Source organism: Saccostrea echinata, unplaced genomic scaffold (genome assembly GCF_033153115.1).
Source record: "Saccostrea echinata isolate AGI-Se365-2 ecotype Australia unplaced genomic scaffold, CSIRO_AGI_Sech_v1 ptg000054l, whole genome shotgun sequence".
In the NCBI taxonomy this organism is placed as follows: domain Eukaryota; kingdom Metazoa; phylum Mollusca; class Bivalvia; order Ostreida; family Ostreidae; genus Saccostrea; species Saccostrea echinata.
This window is the reverse complement of record NW_026889803.1, coordinates 32,232,228-32,251,896: the sequence shown is the minus strand read 5'-3', so window position 1 is coordinate 32,251,896 and position 19,669 is coordinate 32,232,228. Positions and strand designations below refer to the sequence as shown.

Genomic DNA, 19,669 nt, shown 5'->3' with positions numbered 1-19,669 from the left:
ATAAACCATTCGTTTCATTCCAAACGAAAAATTTAAGACCAGGCTTTTTGGCTTTCATAAACAACAGCTTCCTCAATAAAAATGTAAATTCTCATAGTTGTGATTTGATGTCTACAAAATCACACTGTTAAAATCATCCCGATTCTACACAACAAGTCTTCCGAGGTTGATATTAAAAAGATGCTTCGGTTTCTCATTGACAATATCTAGGTACTCATTGGAGATCTGGTCTTCCAACAATCTGTTGGAAATCCGATGTGTTTTATGTGCACCTTAATGTTTCAATATTCTTATGAAGCAGAATTTTTTTTCAAAATTAACATTCAAAAACTTCTACATGAGAAAAAAAAACTCTTGCTGTGGCTTTCAAGTTAATATTTCGATATATCTACGACGTTTTATCAATTAACGGGATACTTTCATTCCTATGTCAACTTTATATATCTCTGTAGGCTCGAATTAAGGTAATAAATGGTCTGCTACATCTGTTTCATACATTACTAAGATGTTTAATTGAATATAGACGTGAACGTCCAACTAATAGCTAAACTTGAAAACAAATGGGATAACTTCAGTTTTTTGAGGTCTCTCGATGGATTCCATATGCAAGAGCATGTTCTGATAACGATCTTTTTTTAAAACCGAGCTAGGCAACTGAGAAATAAGTTGAAACTACAGGGTTTTCAACTACATGTATCTGGTTTAAGGCAAGCATTCCGCAAATTCTATGATGACCGTCGTTGTAATTATCTTGTTTGCAAATACAACCTATCGTTGCTTCGTATTCTGACATATATCTTAATAATTGTTGGATCATTTTTAAATACCACATAGTATTGATTATTACTTAATTTGCCTGATCAATACAGAAGGTGTGACCGTTCGACAGGGGATGCTTACTCCTCATGGACACTTCCTCCCACCTCTTTTTTGCTCGATTCGTGTTCGTATTCTTTACTGGGATTGTGAGATTTATTGCTGATAGTTATCCCCACTTTTTAATTCCTTTACATATGAAGTTACTTTATGGGTTTTATACATTATGCCTGGTCTTTTTTGGTATACATTGAGAAATGCGTTTATAGCATGTGATCAAATTAAACATTGAATAACTGCCCCTTTGTTCAGTCGTTCCTAAGTTCTTGAGTTTGGTTAATTTTTAAATCAACCTTTCAGTGTGGTTATAGTCTTCAAAACCATATTACAGTAGCAAAAGTAGACTTCAAACTTTAGATTAACATTTTTGTGCCGCTTGAAGAGCATAGCGACCTTAGGAATCACTTTACCCGGCGTCTGTCAGTCCGTCCGTCTGTCACACCCTATATCTTGAAAACTGTACGAGGTATGGATTTTATATTTTGCACACATATTGCTTGGCACTGGGGGTCTGGTAAATTACCATGGTTACCGACCTCTGACCCTTGAACTTGACCTATGACTTTTCAAAATAGTTCAGTGTCGAGATACAGCATATTTTTTTGACATTTTAGATGTAAGTTTATGCTATTTAGAATGTGCAGTTTATCATAAAATATGAAAAGTACTGATGACTTGACCTTTGACCTTCTTTGCAAAAATACTTTGGATGGTTAATTTAACTTGCATGTTTCGAATTTTTTGAGACAGGGTTCTGAGAATTAGCTTTTATATCGCATGTTTTTGAGCTTATAATACTGTACTTTGAAGCTGTATGATATACAGTTACCAAACAAACTGAAATTTTTAAATGATAATAAGGTTGGAGACCAACAATTGCAGTAAAGACAGTCTGGAATCGCTTTTGATGGATTAAACCTAGTATAATCAAATAATGAATTTATTATTAGGTATTTCTTATCATTTAAATTTCATGACTCATCTATCCATGGATTTTTTTTAGGAAAATGCATGAAGTATAATGCTATATATTTATATGCATCTTTAATGATGTTACAAAGCAGCTGCAGGCGACTCAAGCGTTCCTTGAAACATTCTAGTTATGTTGTAGTGATTCGAAAGTTTAGTAGATGGACTGAAAAAAGTAACAATGAACACAACGGAGAATATGTTTCACCTAAAACATTGTGCGAGTTTAAGCTTGCATATAACCAAAAGCTTATTGAGGATTTTCAATTGAAACTTGTTCAGCGTGTCTTATTATACCCCACGCAACAAGTTGCGGGGGGGGGGGGGATATTGTTTTTGACCCGTCATTCAGTCAGTCAGTCCGTCAATCCTGTTTTTTGTCAGTGCAACTCCTCATAAACCGCTGCACAGAATTTCGTCAAACTTTACAGATATTTAGGACACAGTGTGTAGATGTGCATATTACCAGGAAATTCCGATTCCTTTATTTTTTCTGGGAATTTCGGCACTTTTCAACTTCGATTTTTGGCCATATCTTAAATATAGAGATAAACAGTTTGTCAGCGCAACTCCTCTTAAACCGCTGCCCAGAATTTCGTCAGACTTTGCAGATATTTAGTACAAAGTGTGTAGATGTGCATATTACCAGGAAATTCCGATTCCATTATTTTTCTGGGAATTTCGGCACTTTTCAACTAAGATTTTTGGCCATATCTTAAATATAGAGATGAACAGTTTGTCAGTGCAACTCCTCTTAAACCGTTGCACAGAATTTGGTCAGACTTTGCAGATATTTAGTACAAAGTGTGTAGATGTGCATATTACCAGGAAATTCCGATTCCATTATTTTTCTGGGAATTTCGGCACTTTTCAATTTAGCTTTTTGGCCATATCTTGAATATAGAGATGAACAGTTTGTCAGTGCAACTCCTCTTAAACCGTTGCACAAAATTTGGTCAAACTTTGCAGATATTTAGTACACAGTGTGTAAATGTGCATATTACCAGGAAATTCCGATTCCATTATTTTTCTGGGAATTTCGGCACTTTTCAACTAAGATTTTTGGCCATATATTAAATATAGAGATGAACAGTTTGTCAGTGCAACTCCTCTTTAACCGTTGCACAGAATTTGGTCAAACTTTGCAGATATTTAGTACACAGTTTGTAGATGTGCATATGACCAGGAAATTCCGATTCCATTATTTTTGCCCTAAGGGTTTTGCCTATTATTGAAGAAACTTTCCAGCTAGGTAATAAGGAAATCCACTGAAATCAGCTTTTGTAATGAAATTTTATGTGAAATAGACCCCTATTGATTTTGAGATCAAAATATTAATGATTTAACACACACACAAAATCTTGGATAGTTCTCACCCACCTACCCTCAAATTGGTGCTTTTTCTTAAATAATTTCACAAGTACAGTATATAAACAAATTCATATGACTATATCATAATGTTGTTTCCATCAATTATTTAAATGTGTAAATTGTCATGTGTTGGACATGGACTTACACTCATTTACAAATCGAAATCACTGAGGAATTTATATAACAGTTTGTCAGCATAACTCCTGCACTGAATTTCCTGAAACTTTGTTCCTGCTAACATTTTCTTTTTAAACTTTCTACTCTAAACCCACTCCATCAATTTCAATTCATCTGAGCACAACCCAAAAGAAAGCTCTTTCAGGTTTGTTCTAATGATGGGCCATATTTAGTCCCAAATGGGAGATGATCAAAGAGTGCTGAAGAAAGCATAGGCTATGAAAAATATTCTCTATAAACCTACTGAACAGAAATGACGAAGCAAGAGAGTAATAATTTATAAAGGATTTAGATACTATTGTTTAAATCCTGTTTCCCGAACAAGGGATGGGACCACTTTGCATGAAGTATAGACCTGCTGAGGAGCTTTGCTGTGGTTTGGAAGTCACTGGATCAAGGGTAGTGGCTTCCTTTTCTTAAAAGAGATTTTTTTTAAATTTCCATGCAATTACTTGAGAAGGATCTAGGACGGATGAAAAGCGCTGTTGAAATTTCATCTTGAGTCTCTTGTTTCTTGCTATTATAGATAGAATTTGGTTTCTTTGCATTTGCGAGACATGATTTCAACTTTGGGATGAGAAGTAAGAGTGATGAAAAGCACAATTGGCACTGATGTAGGGGTCGGGGGATAACTGCTCCTGGATTGTATTTTTTTGGTTGCCACCCAAATTAAAAGTCTGGACTAAACTTTTAATATTATTATTTTATAAATTAGCCAATAAATGCCAATATTTTCTTTGTAACACATCTGAATGCAAGAAAACTGGCAATAATTCGCATATGGGCGTTGACACTAGGTTCAGTAGTTCATCTTATAATTCCATAATCAAATATCATCCATATTGCTAATTTATTGTGTATTCTAAACTTGAAGATTTCTACCTTGCGAATCATGCTGCACAGACATAAGACACTCTGTATTTAGAACGTCTAATACCATAATAGAATGGTAAATATTAAATTCATTGTATTATCACTTTCCTGACTTATGAAATGAATTCACTCAAATTTCTAGTGATGAAGACGTACACAGATTTTTCTTTATTAATTAATAATCGCCTTACTCGACTGCAAATCGAGTCCAATTTAACACAATATTTTCTAATGGCCTGTGTTCTTTAAATTCTATACAATTCTATATCCAAAAATCTTTTCCCTTTTAAAAACAGAGACTTTTGGTTCTTATTTGTTCGTTATAAAGTAGCCTAGCCACTGTATTCTCGCATTTTTCGCAAGTACAATTTTGTACAACTTAAGTTTACCCCTCCCCCTTTCTTTTAACTAAACGTTTTAAAGTGTTGAGTAAGGTATACATTTCAAAAAAGAATGCAAATCAAGAAGGCAGACCTTTGCAAACGAATTTCTACATAAATTCGAAAGCAATGTGCAGTCTACTCAGACCCTTAGAACCAATTTCAGCATGTACACACGTATACACTAAGGAGTGCAATAACAATGATCGCATACTCATCCTGGTATTTAATTTATTGTAGATTGACAAAGACCACTCCATATTAGCTAAAGCAATATATACAGAGGACAAATATTCAGAGGAGGGAAATGTGAACAAGATTAAAGTAAGAAAATGAAAAGAATAGGATTGGAAAACATTATTCTGTTTTATAAATCACTAGTGTCGCCCGCTTGGCAAAGTGGTTAGAGTGTTTGCTCTTGACTCGCGGTGTAAGGAGTTGATCCATACGTCGCGGCTTCGAATCGAGACCGATCCTTCGAATGACACCGTTCATCTCTATATTCAACATATGGCAAAAAATCTAAGTTGAAAAGTGCCAAAATTCCCAGAAAAATAATGGTGCCTAAAATATCTGCAAAGTTTGACGAAATTCAGAGCAGCGGTTTAAGAGGAGTTGCGCTGACAAAAAAAAAAAAAAAAAAAAAAAAAAAAAAAAAAAAACGGGACTGACGGACGGACTGACTGACGGACGGGTCAAAAACATTATACCCCACGCAACTTGTTGCGTGGAGTATAAAACGATCCCTCGCAGCTTAAAGACCGTAAGTGCCGAGTACAGGTCTTCATGTGAGTGAAAAATTCTCGAAGGGACGTTCAAAATAAACATAATAAATTACACAAAAGACATGTCGCTCTACATAAAGATAATTTAATCGATACTTCTTATTCAGTGTATAAACAGTACAAGCGACCACTTTCACAAGTCTCTAAGCAAAAATTTCAGAAATTGTGTTTTACAAAGGTCACGTCTGAAAGAATGTGTTTTTAATTATATGCACTTCGATGCCTCGAATAACATACAAGAAAAATTCAGTACAGCTAAATTTTTGTATTAAAAAATATGAATTATGAGAAACATATGTACATAGATGTTGCTTTCATATAAATGATAAAATAAATTCATTCGTATTATTTCTTTGATTTGGAAATTATTTTAAACCCTATGGTATATCATTTATGCATTAATGGAATCTTACAGACAAGACAATAGACTATTCAAAACCATCCTCGAGATTAAAGAAACAACTTTCTTATATAGAACTATCGGAAGATAAAAAATACTCAATTTAAAATTACATTAAACATATGTGCAGTTTCAGTGTGGCTGAGAGCATGAAAATGTCAAGAACCAAGTAATTCAATTCATAATCCAAATATTATTTTGAAAGTAAACAGTTCTCACATTAAACCTCCCTAAATACGTATGGTTTCCTTCAGAGTATCGTTGTGACGTAAACTCGCTAACAGCACATGCATGTAAACTGCAGAGTGAAAAAGTTTAAATAGGATGCATTCTAGTAGTTGTGAGGAAAATCGCACTGCTTCACCCTTTTAAATGAAGACATTTATATATCACGAGATATTATATAATGGCGATTCTGTCTGTAATTCTATCGTACTAAATGCTAAAGGATTTAAAGGAAACAGGAAATATCGAAATAAATTAAAATCTAGTCATACCTCCAAACCTATTAAAATGTTAATGCAATACAAAGCATTTCATAAAACTGTTTTCTCTTTTTCAAAACAGGCAAAAACTTTATTTATTCGTTAAAATTATCAATAACTTACAACATTCTCCATTGCCTGCGACAGGTTATCATTAGGGTTTATACAAGTACATGTAGCATGTGCTTCTCAAAGACGTTTATGAATAATTTAAAGGGGGGAAATTACGCAGCTTCCTTTGATTCACGAAAGAGAATGCTTAGTGGATCTTCCAGGTACCGGACAAATTGAAAGAATATTTTGGTATTGTCCTTTTTTCTGTACAAAGGATATGCAAAAGAAAAGGATAACTTCAGAATTGAGAGGAAACAGACATATAGGGGCAAATAGCTAAAAGAAAACTAATAAGTCAACAGATATATTTTCATCTAAATCTCTATAGATATTAAGTGCCTGGGTCCCGATTTTCCAATTGATTTACGTCTAAGACCAACAATTTACGCTGGCATAATTATCTTGACTACCTAGTTGTCTAAAAATGTCTATTTTCTAATTCTTATAATGAAAAAGGTGAAGATAACGAACAGTGATCAATCAAATAAAACCCGTAAAGAATAAGAATTCTGAACAGGGCAAAAGCATGGACCCATGGAAACACCAGAGATGGGATCAGGTGCTTTTGAGGAGTAAGCATTCCCTGTCTGTCAAATGTAACCATCTGTATTGATCAGGTAATGGAAGTAATCCATGGTCAAAATTAGTCAAAATACGACACAATGATAAGTTGTATTTACAGACAAGGTCATTATAATAATAACGACGATAGAATTTGCGAAATTCTTATTTCAAGTCACAAGATCCATTGATTAATTCGTCAGTATCCTGCCTCGGTTTAAAAAAATTATTGTTCTCAAAGAATGTTATCTACCGAATCAGTCTAGAAACATAAACACCATACGCAGGTGACACTGCATGGTAGTAGAATATTACTATATTAACAGGGAAAGTTGATGGATAATATGATGTCAACCTGTTTGTCATATAGTTTAATTGCTAGTATATGGTTATAGTTAGTAAAACATCTGAATATGGAAAGGATAAGGCAGACTCTGTGGTGTCTTTTATTTCGTGTTCCCTGGGATATATCGTGTCGACGAATGAATGAAAATCAATATTGTTAACTGATAAAACTTTTTTTTAAATTTAAATGGGAAAATGGTGGCAAGAGTTTTCTTCTTCTGATGTAAAAGTTCTATAATAAAATCTGCTTCATAATAAAAAATAGGCCGGCTAACAAAGGAGCACATAATTAAGTAAACAAATCGTTTTCAACAGATGAATAATGAAACTATTTTGTTTTAAAAATATTTTTGAAATTTTTTTATGGTAGAGGGGTGCAATTGCACCTAATGCACCCCTTTTTCTAACAAGAGAAACAAGAACAAAGTAAATGTACTTGAAATCTGAAATTTATTTCATTATGCCAGTTCATTTCGACTACTTAAATAATTAATACACATTAACAATCCATCTGTCTATCATAAGAAATCGTGTCCTTTGTAGCTATAATCATGAAAATATTAAAAAAAAAAAAAAAAGGAAGTTCATAACGTTCTCCAGATATTGATAATGAGAGCCGGCGACACGGTGTCTGATTTTCAAACTGTCAATCCAGAATCATGGCGCAATGTTTTGTTAAGTTTCTTAGTACAGTAGTGATGATGAAAATGTTGATATTCCTATGTCCCAGTTTTAATTATTAAAGACAGTTTTAGCTCAATTGATCCGAAGGCTCAAGTGAGTTTTTCTGATCAAAGTTTGTCTTTCGGTGACGTCGGTGTTAACTTTTCCCTGTTTCATTTTCTTCTCCAGAACCACTGGGCCAATTTCAACCAAACTTGTTACAAAGCTTCCTTGGGTAAAGAGGATTCATGTTAAGATGAAAGGCCAAGTCCTCTTTCAAGGAGAGGTAATTCAGAATTAGTGAAAATTCTCCTCAAGAACCATTGGGCGTGAGAGGATGAAACTTAAATTAGGTGAAAGCATCATTACAGAGTGTAGCTTTAAGTTTGTTTAAATCGTGACTCCGGGGTAGTATTGGGCCACAATAAGCGATCAAAATTTAACGTAGGAATTTATCAATTTATAGGGGAAATTTTCAAGAACAACAAACCAATTGTTAGTCGTATTCATATAGAAGTATTCTTAAATAGTGTAGATTCAAATTTGTTCAAGTCATGCCCCCAGGGGGTGGGGTGTAGCCACAAAGTTTGATATATTAGAAAAGTCTTCTCAAAAACAGAAAAGCGCCATGATTAGTCATATTTATACACTGTATGTAAGCATCTTCAAGTATAGTTTAAACTCAAGTTTGTTCAAATAAAACCGCAGGATGGGTCGCAATGGGTCATAAAAGTTCACATGAAATATTGAGTAGGGGTATATAGTAAAGTATCTTTTATAATCTTCTCAAAAACAGCAAAGCTATGATTAGTTATATTTATAAAGAAACATCCTCAGGTAGTGTTGAATTAAGTTTATTTAATTCATGGCATCGGGGATAGGGTGAGGCCACAATATGTAATCAAAGTTTTACAAAGGAATATATGGAGAACCAGAAGTCTCTGATGAGACTGTAACTCAACTGGTTTGTATGTATAACAAAGGAGGAGTACAGTAGCTCTTGGACTTGAAACTGTGGCAACAACAATGAATAGAATAATATCTTGGTTTATTCTCTTTAAGACAAATTTTATTGCAATTGGATTAAAACTGTAGGAGGAGTAGCCTTCTAAAAGAAATTCACAGAAATTTCTATTTTTAGTATCCACGGCAACACCTTTGTCAAAATCAAAAACCGATAAATAATTATATATCTTATACTGTAGTCTACTTGTCTACAACAAAGTTTTATTTAAAATCAGACTAAAACTGTAGGAGGAAGACCATTTTGAAAGGATTGCGTAGAAATTTCTAATTTTGGCCCCATGGTAACGCCATTAATCAAAATCAAAAACCGATATACAGAATTATGGATCTTATTCTGTAGTTTACTTGTGTACCAAGACTTATTTAAAATCAGACCAAAACTGTAGCAGGAGTACCATTTTGAATGAATTTCACAGAAATTTCTATTTTTTGTGACCATGGCAACACCATTCATTAAAAACAACCGTTCACCGAAATAAAAAAAAAACCGATATATAATATTACTTATCTTTAGTGTAGTCTACTTGTGTAGAAATTTTTATTGAAAAAAAACATCAAAGATGTATGAGAAGTAGCATTTTGAATGGATTTCACAGAAATTTCTATTTTAAGTAACCATGGCATGCAACGCCATTCATCGAAATCAAAAAAAAATTATATAAAGAATATTATGTATCTTAGTGTAGTCTACTTGTGTAGAAAGTTTTATTGAGATCAATTCAAAACTGTAGGAGGAGAAGCATTTTGAATGAATTTCACAGAAATTTCTCTTACAGTAACCCTGGCAAAATACCGTTCATCGAAATAAAAAAAAATGATAAAAAGCATTAAATGTATCTTAATGTAGTCTACTTGTGTACCAAGTTATATTTAAATCGGACCAGTTGCAAAACTGTAGGAAGGGTAGCATTTTGAAAAAAATGTTTACAGACAGACGGACACCTTACTATCGCATAAGCTCTTCTGTTCTCTGACCAATAGAACTTAATATCTGCTAATGAAGCAGGGCTTTGGTGACTCAGTGAGCATTAAGGCTCTGGGCCTCTTACTCTTTAATGTTGTTTGTCTGCCACAACTTAAATATGGCCATGATTATTGAACCATTAAACAGATAATGTTATTATTATGGTCAAGGTTCAGTTTATCTCAATCCTTGAAAAAAAAATTAAAAGGTCAATTTCAGGTAGAAAACGTGACCGCCACTGACAAGTGCAAATTATTGTTTCGGCATTCTAGGTCACCTTTGATATTTTGAGTGACCTATTGCTATCCATGTTTGTTGTTTTTACTTTAAAACATTAGAACCCCTAGGTCAATTTAAACCGAATTAGCCGACAATACTTTGATACGGAGGAATCAACCTTGTTCAAATACATGTACATAATAATTACTGAAAAACAGAATGCTCCAAAAATCTTTATCTTCAACCTTCATTTGTAAAACACAGGTTTTGTTAAGCACTCACTACATGAGTGATCATATTCCTCTTTGCAATCCTAGGCCTTCTTGGACTAATTATTGCTTCAGAATGAACCCTTTGGTATAGAACTTGAAGCATCGCAATATCTGAAGCTTCATTTCTGAAATGCATTCACATAGGTGCAATTATGGCTATGTGAGTGTGGTCAATGTAGATTTAATGCTATCTTAAAATTTAAATGTCCTAGATACTGCAGTATCTGCAGCCTTTTTGTATCCATCCTTAGTTATATCACAAATGCAAGATGCAAGACTTGCATTCATTTATTGCTTATCTTAAAATTCAAATGTCCTAGATTCTGCAGTATTTGAAGTCTTTGTATCCATCCTTAGTTATATCACAAATGCAAGATGAAGACTTGCATTCATCATACAATCAATCTGCTCTGTACATTTCAACTTGATCAACATTTATCCAGGAAATATGGGTCAAATGCAGCATGCCTAGCTTGTAAATAGTTGTAACATGCATTCTTATCGGCACTATCCAACTTTTGTTTGAACAATAGTTGGTGAATGGAAAAAGAGTAACTCATAATCTTTATTCACTCAACCAGGAAATGTACATGTTGCTTACATACAACGTCCGTAGCATCCCATGTAATGCACATAACAGATGAATATCGATGAAAATCAAGAAGTACTAGATGAAATCCCGCGCAAGCGCGGGGAATTGAATTTATACCACTACCGACAGAAAATATATTGTAGTTCTCTACTGACAGCCTACAGGCTTATAGCAGGAACAAATACTTTGTTCAAATCCCGCAGGAAGTAGATTTACCTATCCACCCCAACCCCCGTTTTTTGTGTTTGTTTTATTTTATTATTGTTTTTTTTTTAACTTGAAAAATAGCAATTTCATTAATTGACGTTCATTGTGAAACCTGTTATACTGTGTTATGGATATTGTACTTCAGATGCTCTTATTTCATTTCCGTCAAGGATAAAAGCAACGAATATGCACATTTTACTAATAAATTGATTGGGGGGGGGGGGGTGTAAAAATTCACAGGTACTTGGGTCTTGGTTTATAAATATGTTTGTACCTTATTGATATGTAAAAATGTATTTTACTTTTTTATTTACCTATCAATAATAGGTACATACATATTTATAAACCAAGAACCAAGTACCTGTGTAAAAATTAGCTTTTAACGCCCTATGAATAGGCTGAGTATTTGATACAAAAGACTAAGCTGCAATAATGTAGCTCTCTCCGATTTTTTTTTTTTTTTTTTTTTGATCTGATATTTTCTGGCCTCTCTCTCTCTCTCTCTCTGCCCCCCCCCCTCCCCTTTCAAAAAAGGAGAGGGCTACATTATTGCAGCTATAAAAGATTGTATTCAGAAATTAACTGTGCATTGATTAAAGCGGAAAATATCACATCTTTAATTGTATTTGAACAATACCTTTTTCATTAATTTTCTCTTTTCATGTAAGCAAGTTTATTACGAAGAACAAATTGTACTTCGGGTTCGTTGCCACGATGCTCTCAGTAAGGAATATATACAAATTTTACCGAAAGATTTATTAGGAAAACCTACTACATACATGTATATGTAATAGTCTTTCGACATATAATCATATTCACAACTTATAGTGTTATCAGTGATTTACCATTATTTCAATTATGACCATTTACACAAAAGCTTTTTTTATGGTCATGTAGCTATAATCGCCTCGTTTTTTTTCTTAACATCGGGCTCGATGCTATATGATGTTCTAGAAGCTTCCGTCAATATAAAGATCGGTGAATGACGAAAATATTTTGCACATTTCCCTTTTTAATCGGTTATCACAACTTATTTCTTTTATATAATTTAAATCGAGTTTTGATTGAATAATTCAGTGATGACGTTTTCTGTAATAAATAAACGATTGCTTGTTGTCAGTTTCATTAAAAATTGCCAGTAACTTAGATCCGCCAACCGGAAACGCCACCTTACTCACGTTTTAGCTATTTCATGGCTGTTTATAGAAAATGAAAGTAGACTTTTAATTTAATGTACAATACTTACTATGCGAGTGAAATCTAAATATAGTTTACGGACATCAGCTTGCATCTAGTGTATTGTTAGAGGACTAAGTAAGAACTCTGGTGCACCCGTTTCGGAGTTTATTTGCAAAATTTATTAATTTATAAGTATAGATGAGTCGCCCGCGTGGCGCAGTGGTTAGAGCGTCTGCTCTAGAGTCGCGAAGTAAGGAGTTGATCCTTACGTCGCGGGTTCGAATCCCACTGTGGGACGTGGAGACCGGTCCTTCGGATGAGACCGTATAAACCGAGGTCCCGTGTCGCAGTAGGTGCTGGCACGAAAAAGACCCCTCACTGCTCAATGGCCGTAAGTGCCGAGTATAGGACAAAATTTGCAGCTCTCCACCGGCAAGTGGTGGCGTCTCCATATGAGTGAAAAATTCTCGAGAGGGACGTTAAACAACATACAAACAAACAAACAAGAAGTATGATTCTGGTCTCGTGGATAGGTATCTGCTCCCAAAAACACACCAAAATTTATGGGTCACATGCTTCTTGCAGCATGCAAAGACTGTGTGACTGCTTGTACGCATCTCAAAATGAAATGCAACATCTATGCAGGATGGTCAACGTAGGACAAATGTAAATTGGGAATGGATTGGGAATTGGGAATGCCCAAAAAGAACTACATAGAACTATCTAGAATAAGAAGATCATACACAGAATCAACACTTTAGAATGTTTGCATAAAAAGTGTGGCCCTAGGCATGCTACTTTTGAAAAGATTTTAAGGTTCACCAACTCTAGCCTGTTAAGAGAGGTAACTCTCACTGGGAAGAATAAATATTATTCTTTATGAATTTTTTAAGTTGAACTGCCATTTTTGTCAGATTTTGCCCCGCAAGGTATGGTGTAATTGTGTGCGTTTTAGTTATATATTGGATTTCTTTTTGGAAAGCCATAAGCTTTTAGGCAAACTTTTATATGAGTGATCAGAGAGACGATGAACCGTAATATTTTATATATTCTGTGTAGAACTCTGATCTCTCATTGTGGCCCCACTCTACCCCTTAAAGACAATGATTTAAAAAAAAAGAACTCAAATATGCACCAGTCGGAGATGCTTAGATATCATGACCATGTTATTACGTTCTTTAAAAGATTTTTAGATTGTTCCTGTGTATTCAAACATCATCTTTGATCCTCCATTGTGCCACCAAAGATAGCATCATACAGTGTTACTGCAAATCGATTCAATTTACGTAGCCTTCATCAATAAGCATTTTATTTCCAGAAATGTACTACCATTTGTATATATGTTGTTATTAATACTTCTATTTAGGTACTAAAGTTTTTTTAAAATGAAATGAATGAAATTTAAATTACTTTTTACAATATCTTAATAACACATGCGCTCTTCTAAAATATGACAAAGACTGTTCCAATATATGTTACATTTTGCAGAAAAGTGGATCAAATTTGATGTGTGTGTCAATGATTTCTTTCGGTAATATCATAGTAATTTTATTATCTTTGACAATCAATAAAGTTTAATTTGAATAAAATTGATTATAAGTCTATAAATGGAAGTGCAATTTCATACATTTCTACGTGATGTCAATGCCATTTTATTACTTATAATACACGTACCTGTAGAGGATCTTGTTCTAAAGGAAAGGGAACCTTAAACGTTCCACAGATCGCAAGAAAAAGTAATTTACATTGAATGGAATCTCATTTATCTCTTTCAACACAATCATATAGAAACCAAAAGGGTTCAAAATTCCAACTCCTTTTAATTCCTTCAACATGTTCAATTTATAGTATATGTAAAACATATTTTTGAACTATGAGTATTTTGTAAATTATTTCACAATTTATTTTATCATTATAACAGTAAAATATAGATGCATGTAAATATACAACGTGTAATTCATACATAAGTAGCTCACAACTGACAGAAATCAAATGTAACTTAATGTTTCTAGTACGACAAGCAGTTCTCAGTTTTAGGTTTCGACGATACGCACAATACATAAGGTGGCTTTAACTCACATACATGTAACGTTATGTGAGAGCCCTTAGTACCTGTTTTGCCAGTTTATGCGAAAGATGTTTGGGTCACACAGAACATTTCGTCCTGTGTACTCGAGAACCATACAGATCTGAACCAAATTTTGTCAGACCGCAAAACCTGCGGTTCTATTATACTCATTTACATACTACTGTGTCTTTAAAAAAACGTTTTCATGACTCCGTGTCCAAATAGTAAAACTCAAACCGGACACTGAGACATCAGACATTCCAGACTTGTGTAAAAAATGATACATCGAACCTGAGACATTGTACATCAGTCATGTTGGATGGTTCGACGTCTTTCACATAGACAGTTTTGCCTTGAGATACTGAAGACACTAGTGAAGTTTCTGTGTCTCTTTATTTTATTATTTCAGAGGAAAACCGCTGACAAGATTTTTGAGTAAAGGGCATTGACTACAATAGGAATAAGATTTTTGAGTCGAAAATTGTATTAAACGATTTATTAAAGAGGCAGTGATATATACATGCAGTATGTGCTGAAAGACAAAACAGATATTAAAAGCACAATTTTTATCATATTTTGAATGACTTGTCCTTTGGCCGAAAGGCGGGAACCCAATTGCAGTTGGTCCCATGTCTCTACAATTAATCGTGTTTAAAAAAAATCAGTTAGACCGAAAAAGAAAAAATCGTTTGAGTTGCATCATCTTTTAAAGGTCATAGGAAACGATTCTTAACACTAGGATTTCACTTTTTAAACCTAAAGCTATATATGAAAGAATGTTAAATTAAGAGTAGTAATATTTTTTGGCCTTTGTTCTACTGAAAAATAAAGGTGAAAACTTTTCCACTTGTTACTTTTCTTACCCGCTTATCGTTCTTGATTTTGTGGTTTTATGACGTCAAAAGAGCCCACAGAGGTAAACAGAGCATTAGACTAATGTATTTCTACCATATTTTACCTAGTTAATTTAAGCTATTTTTGTAAATATAAATGTGCCTATGTTTTCGGGTGTGTTATCTGATTTCGTAGTTCAGTCAATTCAGTTTGAGCGAGTCGATAATGAGGCACGGCAACTCAAAACTGGAGCTTTTTATCGGAGGATGATCCTGATGAATATCCTATATAAAATTACGCTTAAATTAAGCTACAACTTCGATTACTTACTCTACATCAAACCTTTAGAAACAAAAAAATATTTCCCTGTTTAATACACATATACGACATACCAAGAGGATTTCATCGTCATTCAAAAAAGTTAAGTCTTTTTTATTCCAAGAAAAATCGCATAATGCAACATTGGATAGAACACGGCGAGTGTGGCTGGTCGTCTGAGGATACTTGCTCCTCTTTGGCGCCTGATTCCACATCTGATGTTTTTAGAGGTCCGTGTTTGCTCTGCACCAAATTTGTATTGTTTAAATGGACTTTTGAGCTTTATACTGCTCGCTATTTTCATTATTACAAAACACTGGTGAATGTTTATCATCTCTGCGGTTTACTGTTTCTGAGGAGTAGCGATAACATAATTTTCCTGCAAAGGGAAATAACTGTAGATGACTCATAGGTCAAACTCTTTAGGCTGTTTTTCAAAATAAATTAAGATGTCCAATATCAAGCACAGTAAAGGTTTTCGATAAGTCTTTCGTTTTATAAGGCCATAAAAGAAAATATTGATAAACAGAAGCATAATCAAGATATCACTCCCTCCCTTCCCCCCTAAAAAAGAGGTTTCTCACATTATGGTCACAAAGTTTAACCCACAAAGGGGTTCAGGGTAAGTTGTACAAAATATAACAATTACATACACTTTGATGAAATATGTAATCTTCCTCCCCTCCTATGTTTGTATACAGTAAATAAAGGTAATTTAATCGATATATCAAAATTAAAATCATTGAAATTCAAACAGACTGGATGATGTGTGCATGAGGTGGACAAATGATATGGCGGGCTTTACTTGTACCTACTAAAAGATACCGCTGAAGCATTCACAATTCATTGTAATATGTTTGTTGGTTTGTATGTTGTTTAACGTCCCTCTCGAGAATTTTTCACTCATATGGAGACGCCACCACTTGCCGGTGGAGAGCTGCAAATTTTGTCCTATACTCGGCACTTACGGCCATTGAGCAGTGAGGGATCTTTTTCGTGCCAGCACCTACTGCGACACGGGACCTCGGTTTATACGGTCTCATCCGAAGGACCGGTTTCCACGTCCCACAGTGGGATTCGAACCTGCGACGTAAGGATCAACTCCTTACTTCGCGACTCTAGAGCAGACGCTCTAACCACTGCGCCACGCGGGCGACCATTGTAAATTGTAATATGTAAGCAATGACCAAATGCTTCATTAAGAATGTTGGGTTCTAATAAGTTAAAGATACGTTTGATATTTATTAGGATGTCGTTGTTCTACAGTTCTCAAACAATAGACCATTATCATGCCAAAAGCATAAACAAAAAGGCGTAATTTAATTATACCCCCACTCCGAAGGAGAGGGGGGTATACTGTTTTACCCTTGTGTGTCTGTCTGTCCGTAACAAAGTTTTCGTCACAGTTTTCTCAGCGACTATTCATCACACATGCTTGAAATTTTTGCACACACTTCCCTAACAAAAAAAATACTATAGTAAACTATAGTTAACTATAGTTTACTATAGTTAACTACAGTAAATCAAAGTTCCAAAGTTTTCACTATAGTAAATCAAAGTTCCAAAGTTTTCACTATAATAAATCAAAGTTCCAAAGTTTTTACTATAGTAAATCAAAGTTTTTACTTTGGTACTATAGTTAACTATAGTAAACTATAGTTAACTATAGCTTACCATAGTATTTCTTTGTTAGGGTTTGTTAAGGCCTGCCATATGGTGGGATAAATTTTTGTACGAATCCGATGTCAACTTCCTGTTTATCCGTGCGTCTGTCCGTACCATACATAACAAATTTTGGGTGGTGTTTCCTATATTTACTTTTACATTACTTTTGGTAATCTTTTCAAATGGCCAATATCGCAATTTTGGTGTACTTATTTTTGGGACATTTTGAAAACAATCTAGAAATCATAAGAGGACAACAATTAATGATTACCTTTTGTTATATTACGAAGAGATACAAAACAGATATTTGAGGAACGTATCTTCAGATCTTAAAGAACTCATGAAGAGGTCTAGAGTGTCCGATCTACTTTAATTATACTCTCTCTCTCTCTCTATGTATCTATCTATAAAAATACATATACAGTATAAAGAATTGTTCAAAATCAATGATTATTGAGTAGAAACGCAACAGACTGACTTTGCGTTTAAACGCCGAATTACTGTCTGTGTTTTAACGGAAAAGGTATTGCAAATAATCGCAAAAGTTAATCAAAATACTTATTTGTGTAAGCGCGCACATTTGCATTTTAACGCAATCTTTTGGGTTTAAACTTAATGAATTGCGATTTAACGCAATCTTGTAGGTATTGCGTTTAAACGCAATAAAAAAATTCAATATTCTTCTCAACGCTCTGGACCTTTCAAAAGTTTTTTTAAAAAATGTTAATTTAAAAAAGTAAACATCGAAGTTTTAAAAAAAAATTCGAAAAAAAGAAACCCACAAAAGTGTAAAATATTCGGTTACACAATCCATGTTATCCTACATGTATATGTATACATGTGAATATGCGGTTTGAAAAATACATGGCTTATATAAAAAACATGCACGCATGACATCTGCTTATAATTATATCAATAGTGTGTTCTATTACATGCAAGGGAATACCAGATACATATCAAAACTTCATATGTTCATTTTTCCTGATATTTCGAGAAACATACATTTTGATAATTTTTCTTACATAAACACTTCGCCAATGAAGCATACCAATGGGTTTTAGATGTCCTTGGCAAACTCAGTTATAAATCGAGATTTACTGATACCAGTATTCCCTATTAATTACAATTTACTGACCGGAAAGCAAGAACATTTCTATAAATGCCCTTCGGGTGTTTACCTGTTATTCAGAGCAAATAAATATTACAAAAAGGAATTATGAACGTTTTGGGTAAAATAATATTAAGTTACAGGGAATAAAAAGACCATTGAAACTTAAATAGAAATTAAGTTCAGGTTCAAGATTCACATTACTTACAACATGTTAAATTTCACATTGCAATGTCTTGTTGCTGACAATACAATAATAACACAATGACATGCATTATACCTGACTCTGTTCTCCCCCCATTCAAGTGTCGATATGACAACTTGATAAAAAAATCCTCTCAAAAAAGGTTATACCTTTGTACCGCATTTAGTTTTGAATAAAATTGTAAAAATCCAAGAATTTGAGAATTAAAAAGTTCATTAGACTAGCTATAAATACTCACTTCATAAAGGTTATAACTCCTACTTTGGCAATATCATGCTTTAGCGAGTCCCACGATTTCTCCAAAATTTCAATATGTGTGTCTGTCAGTACTGGCACTTCCGGCTGGACATATTTTTCCTTGTTATTGTTGGAGGCAAACCGCGACTTTAAGCATCCCATGTTTATTATCCAAAATTCTACATTATTATATCTCCCTGAAATATCTGTCCCGTATTCTTGCTATCAATAATAATTCAAGAACTATTTCACACACAACCTCGTGAACTTTGAAACGAAACACTGCAAGTAATTTACTATTTCCGTATCCTCTTGACTTGAATGCCAGATTTTTAAATTGAAAATCGGTAAATCAGCCTTCAGGCGATACATTCGATATGCTTTCTGTTTGGTAAATTGAACGTGTCAATAAACAAAATGTTAACCGATACATTCAAGAAGCATAACTACACGTAGTACTTTGTTCAGGTATTGCCACAACCTGGATCGACCATGTCATGAATTAAACCTCCCCATAACGAGGAACATATGTCTTTGTTCGCAGCACTGAATGAATAAGAAGGAAATATTATTAAATAGTTGTGCAATCACGCTATATTACGCATTGACCCTTTTCAACAGTAAGGAATATATGAAGCACGAAAAATTCTAGTCCTCATTTAACATTTTAATAATTCATAAACCTTCAAACTATGTAAACTTCTTTTGTTGATATACTATAAGGAGTGCATTGTTATCAGACTTATAGCGAGTATACTTCCACCAGCTGATAGTTT

General features: G+C 34.0%; 1 protein-coding gene across 1 annotated transcript in view; it reads right to left on the bottom strand.

Moving 5' to 3' along the window:
* The window catches only part of LOC133172171 (neuroglobin-1-like), a 29,777-nt gene extending 10,349 nt beyond the window's left edge, over window positions 1-19,428 (bottom strand). Inside the window, exon 1 of the mRNA XM_061307011.1 lies at window positions 18,895-19,428. Coding sequence (XP_061162995.1) covers window positions 18,895-19,055 — 161 coding nt within the window. The 5' untranslated portion in view covers window positions 19,056-19,428. The remainder of the gene's footprint in view (window positions 1-18,894) is intronic.
* Window positions 19,429-19,669: the final 241 nt, after the last annotated feature.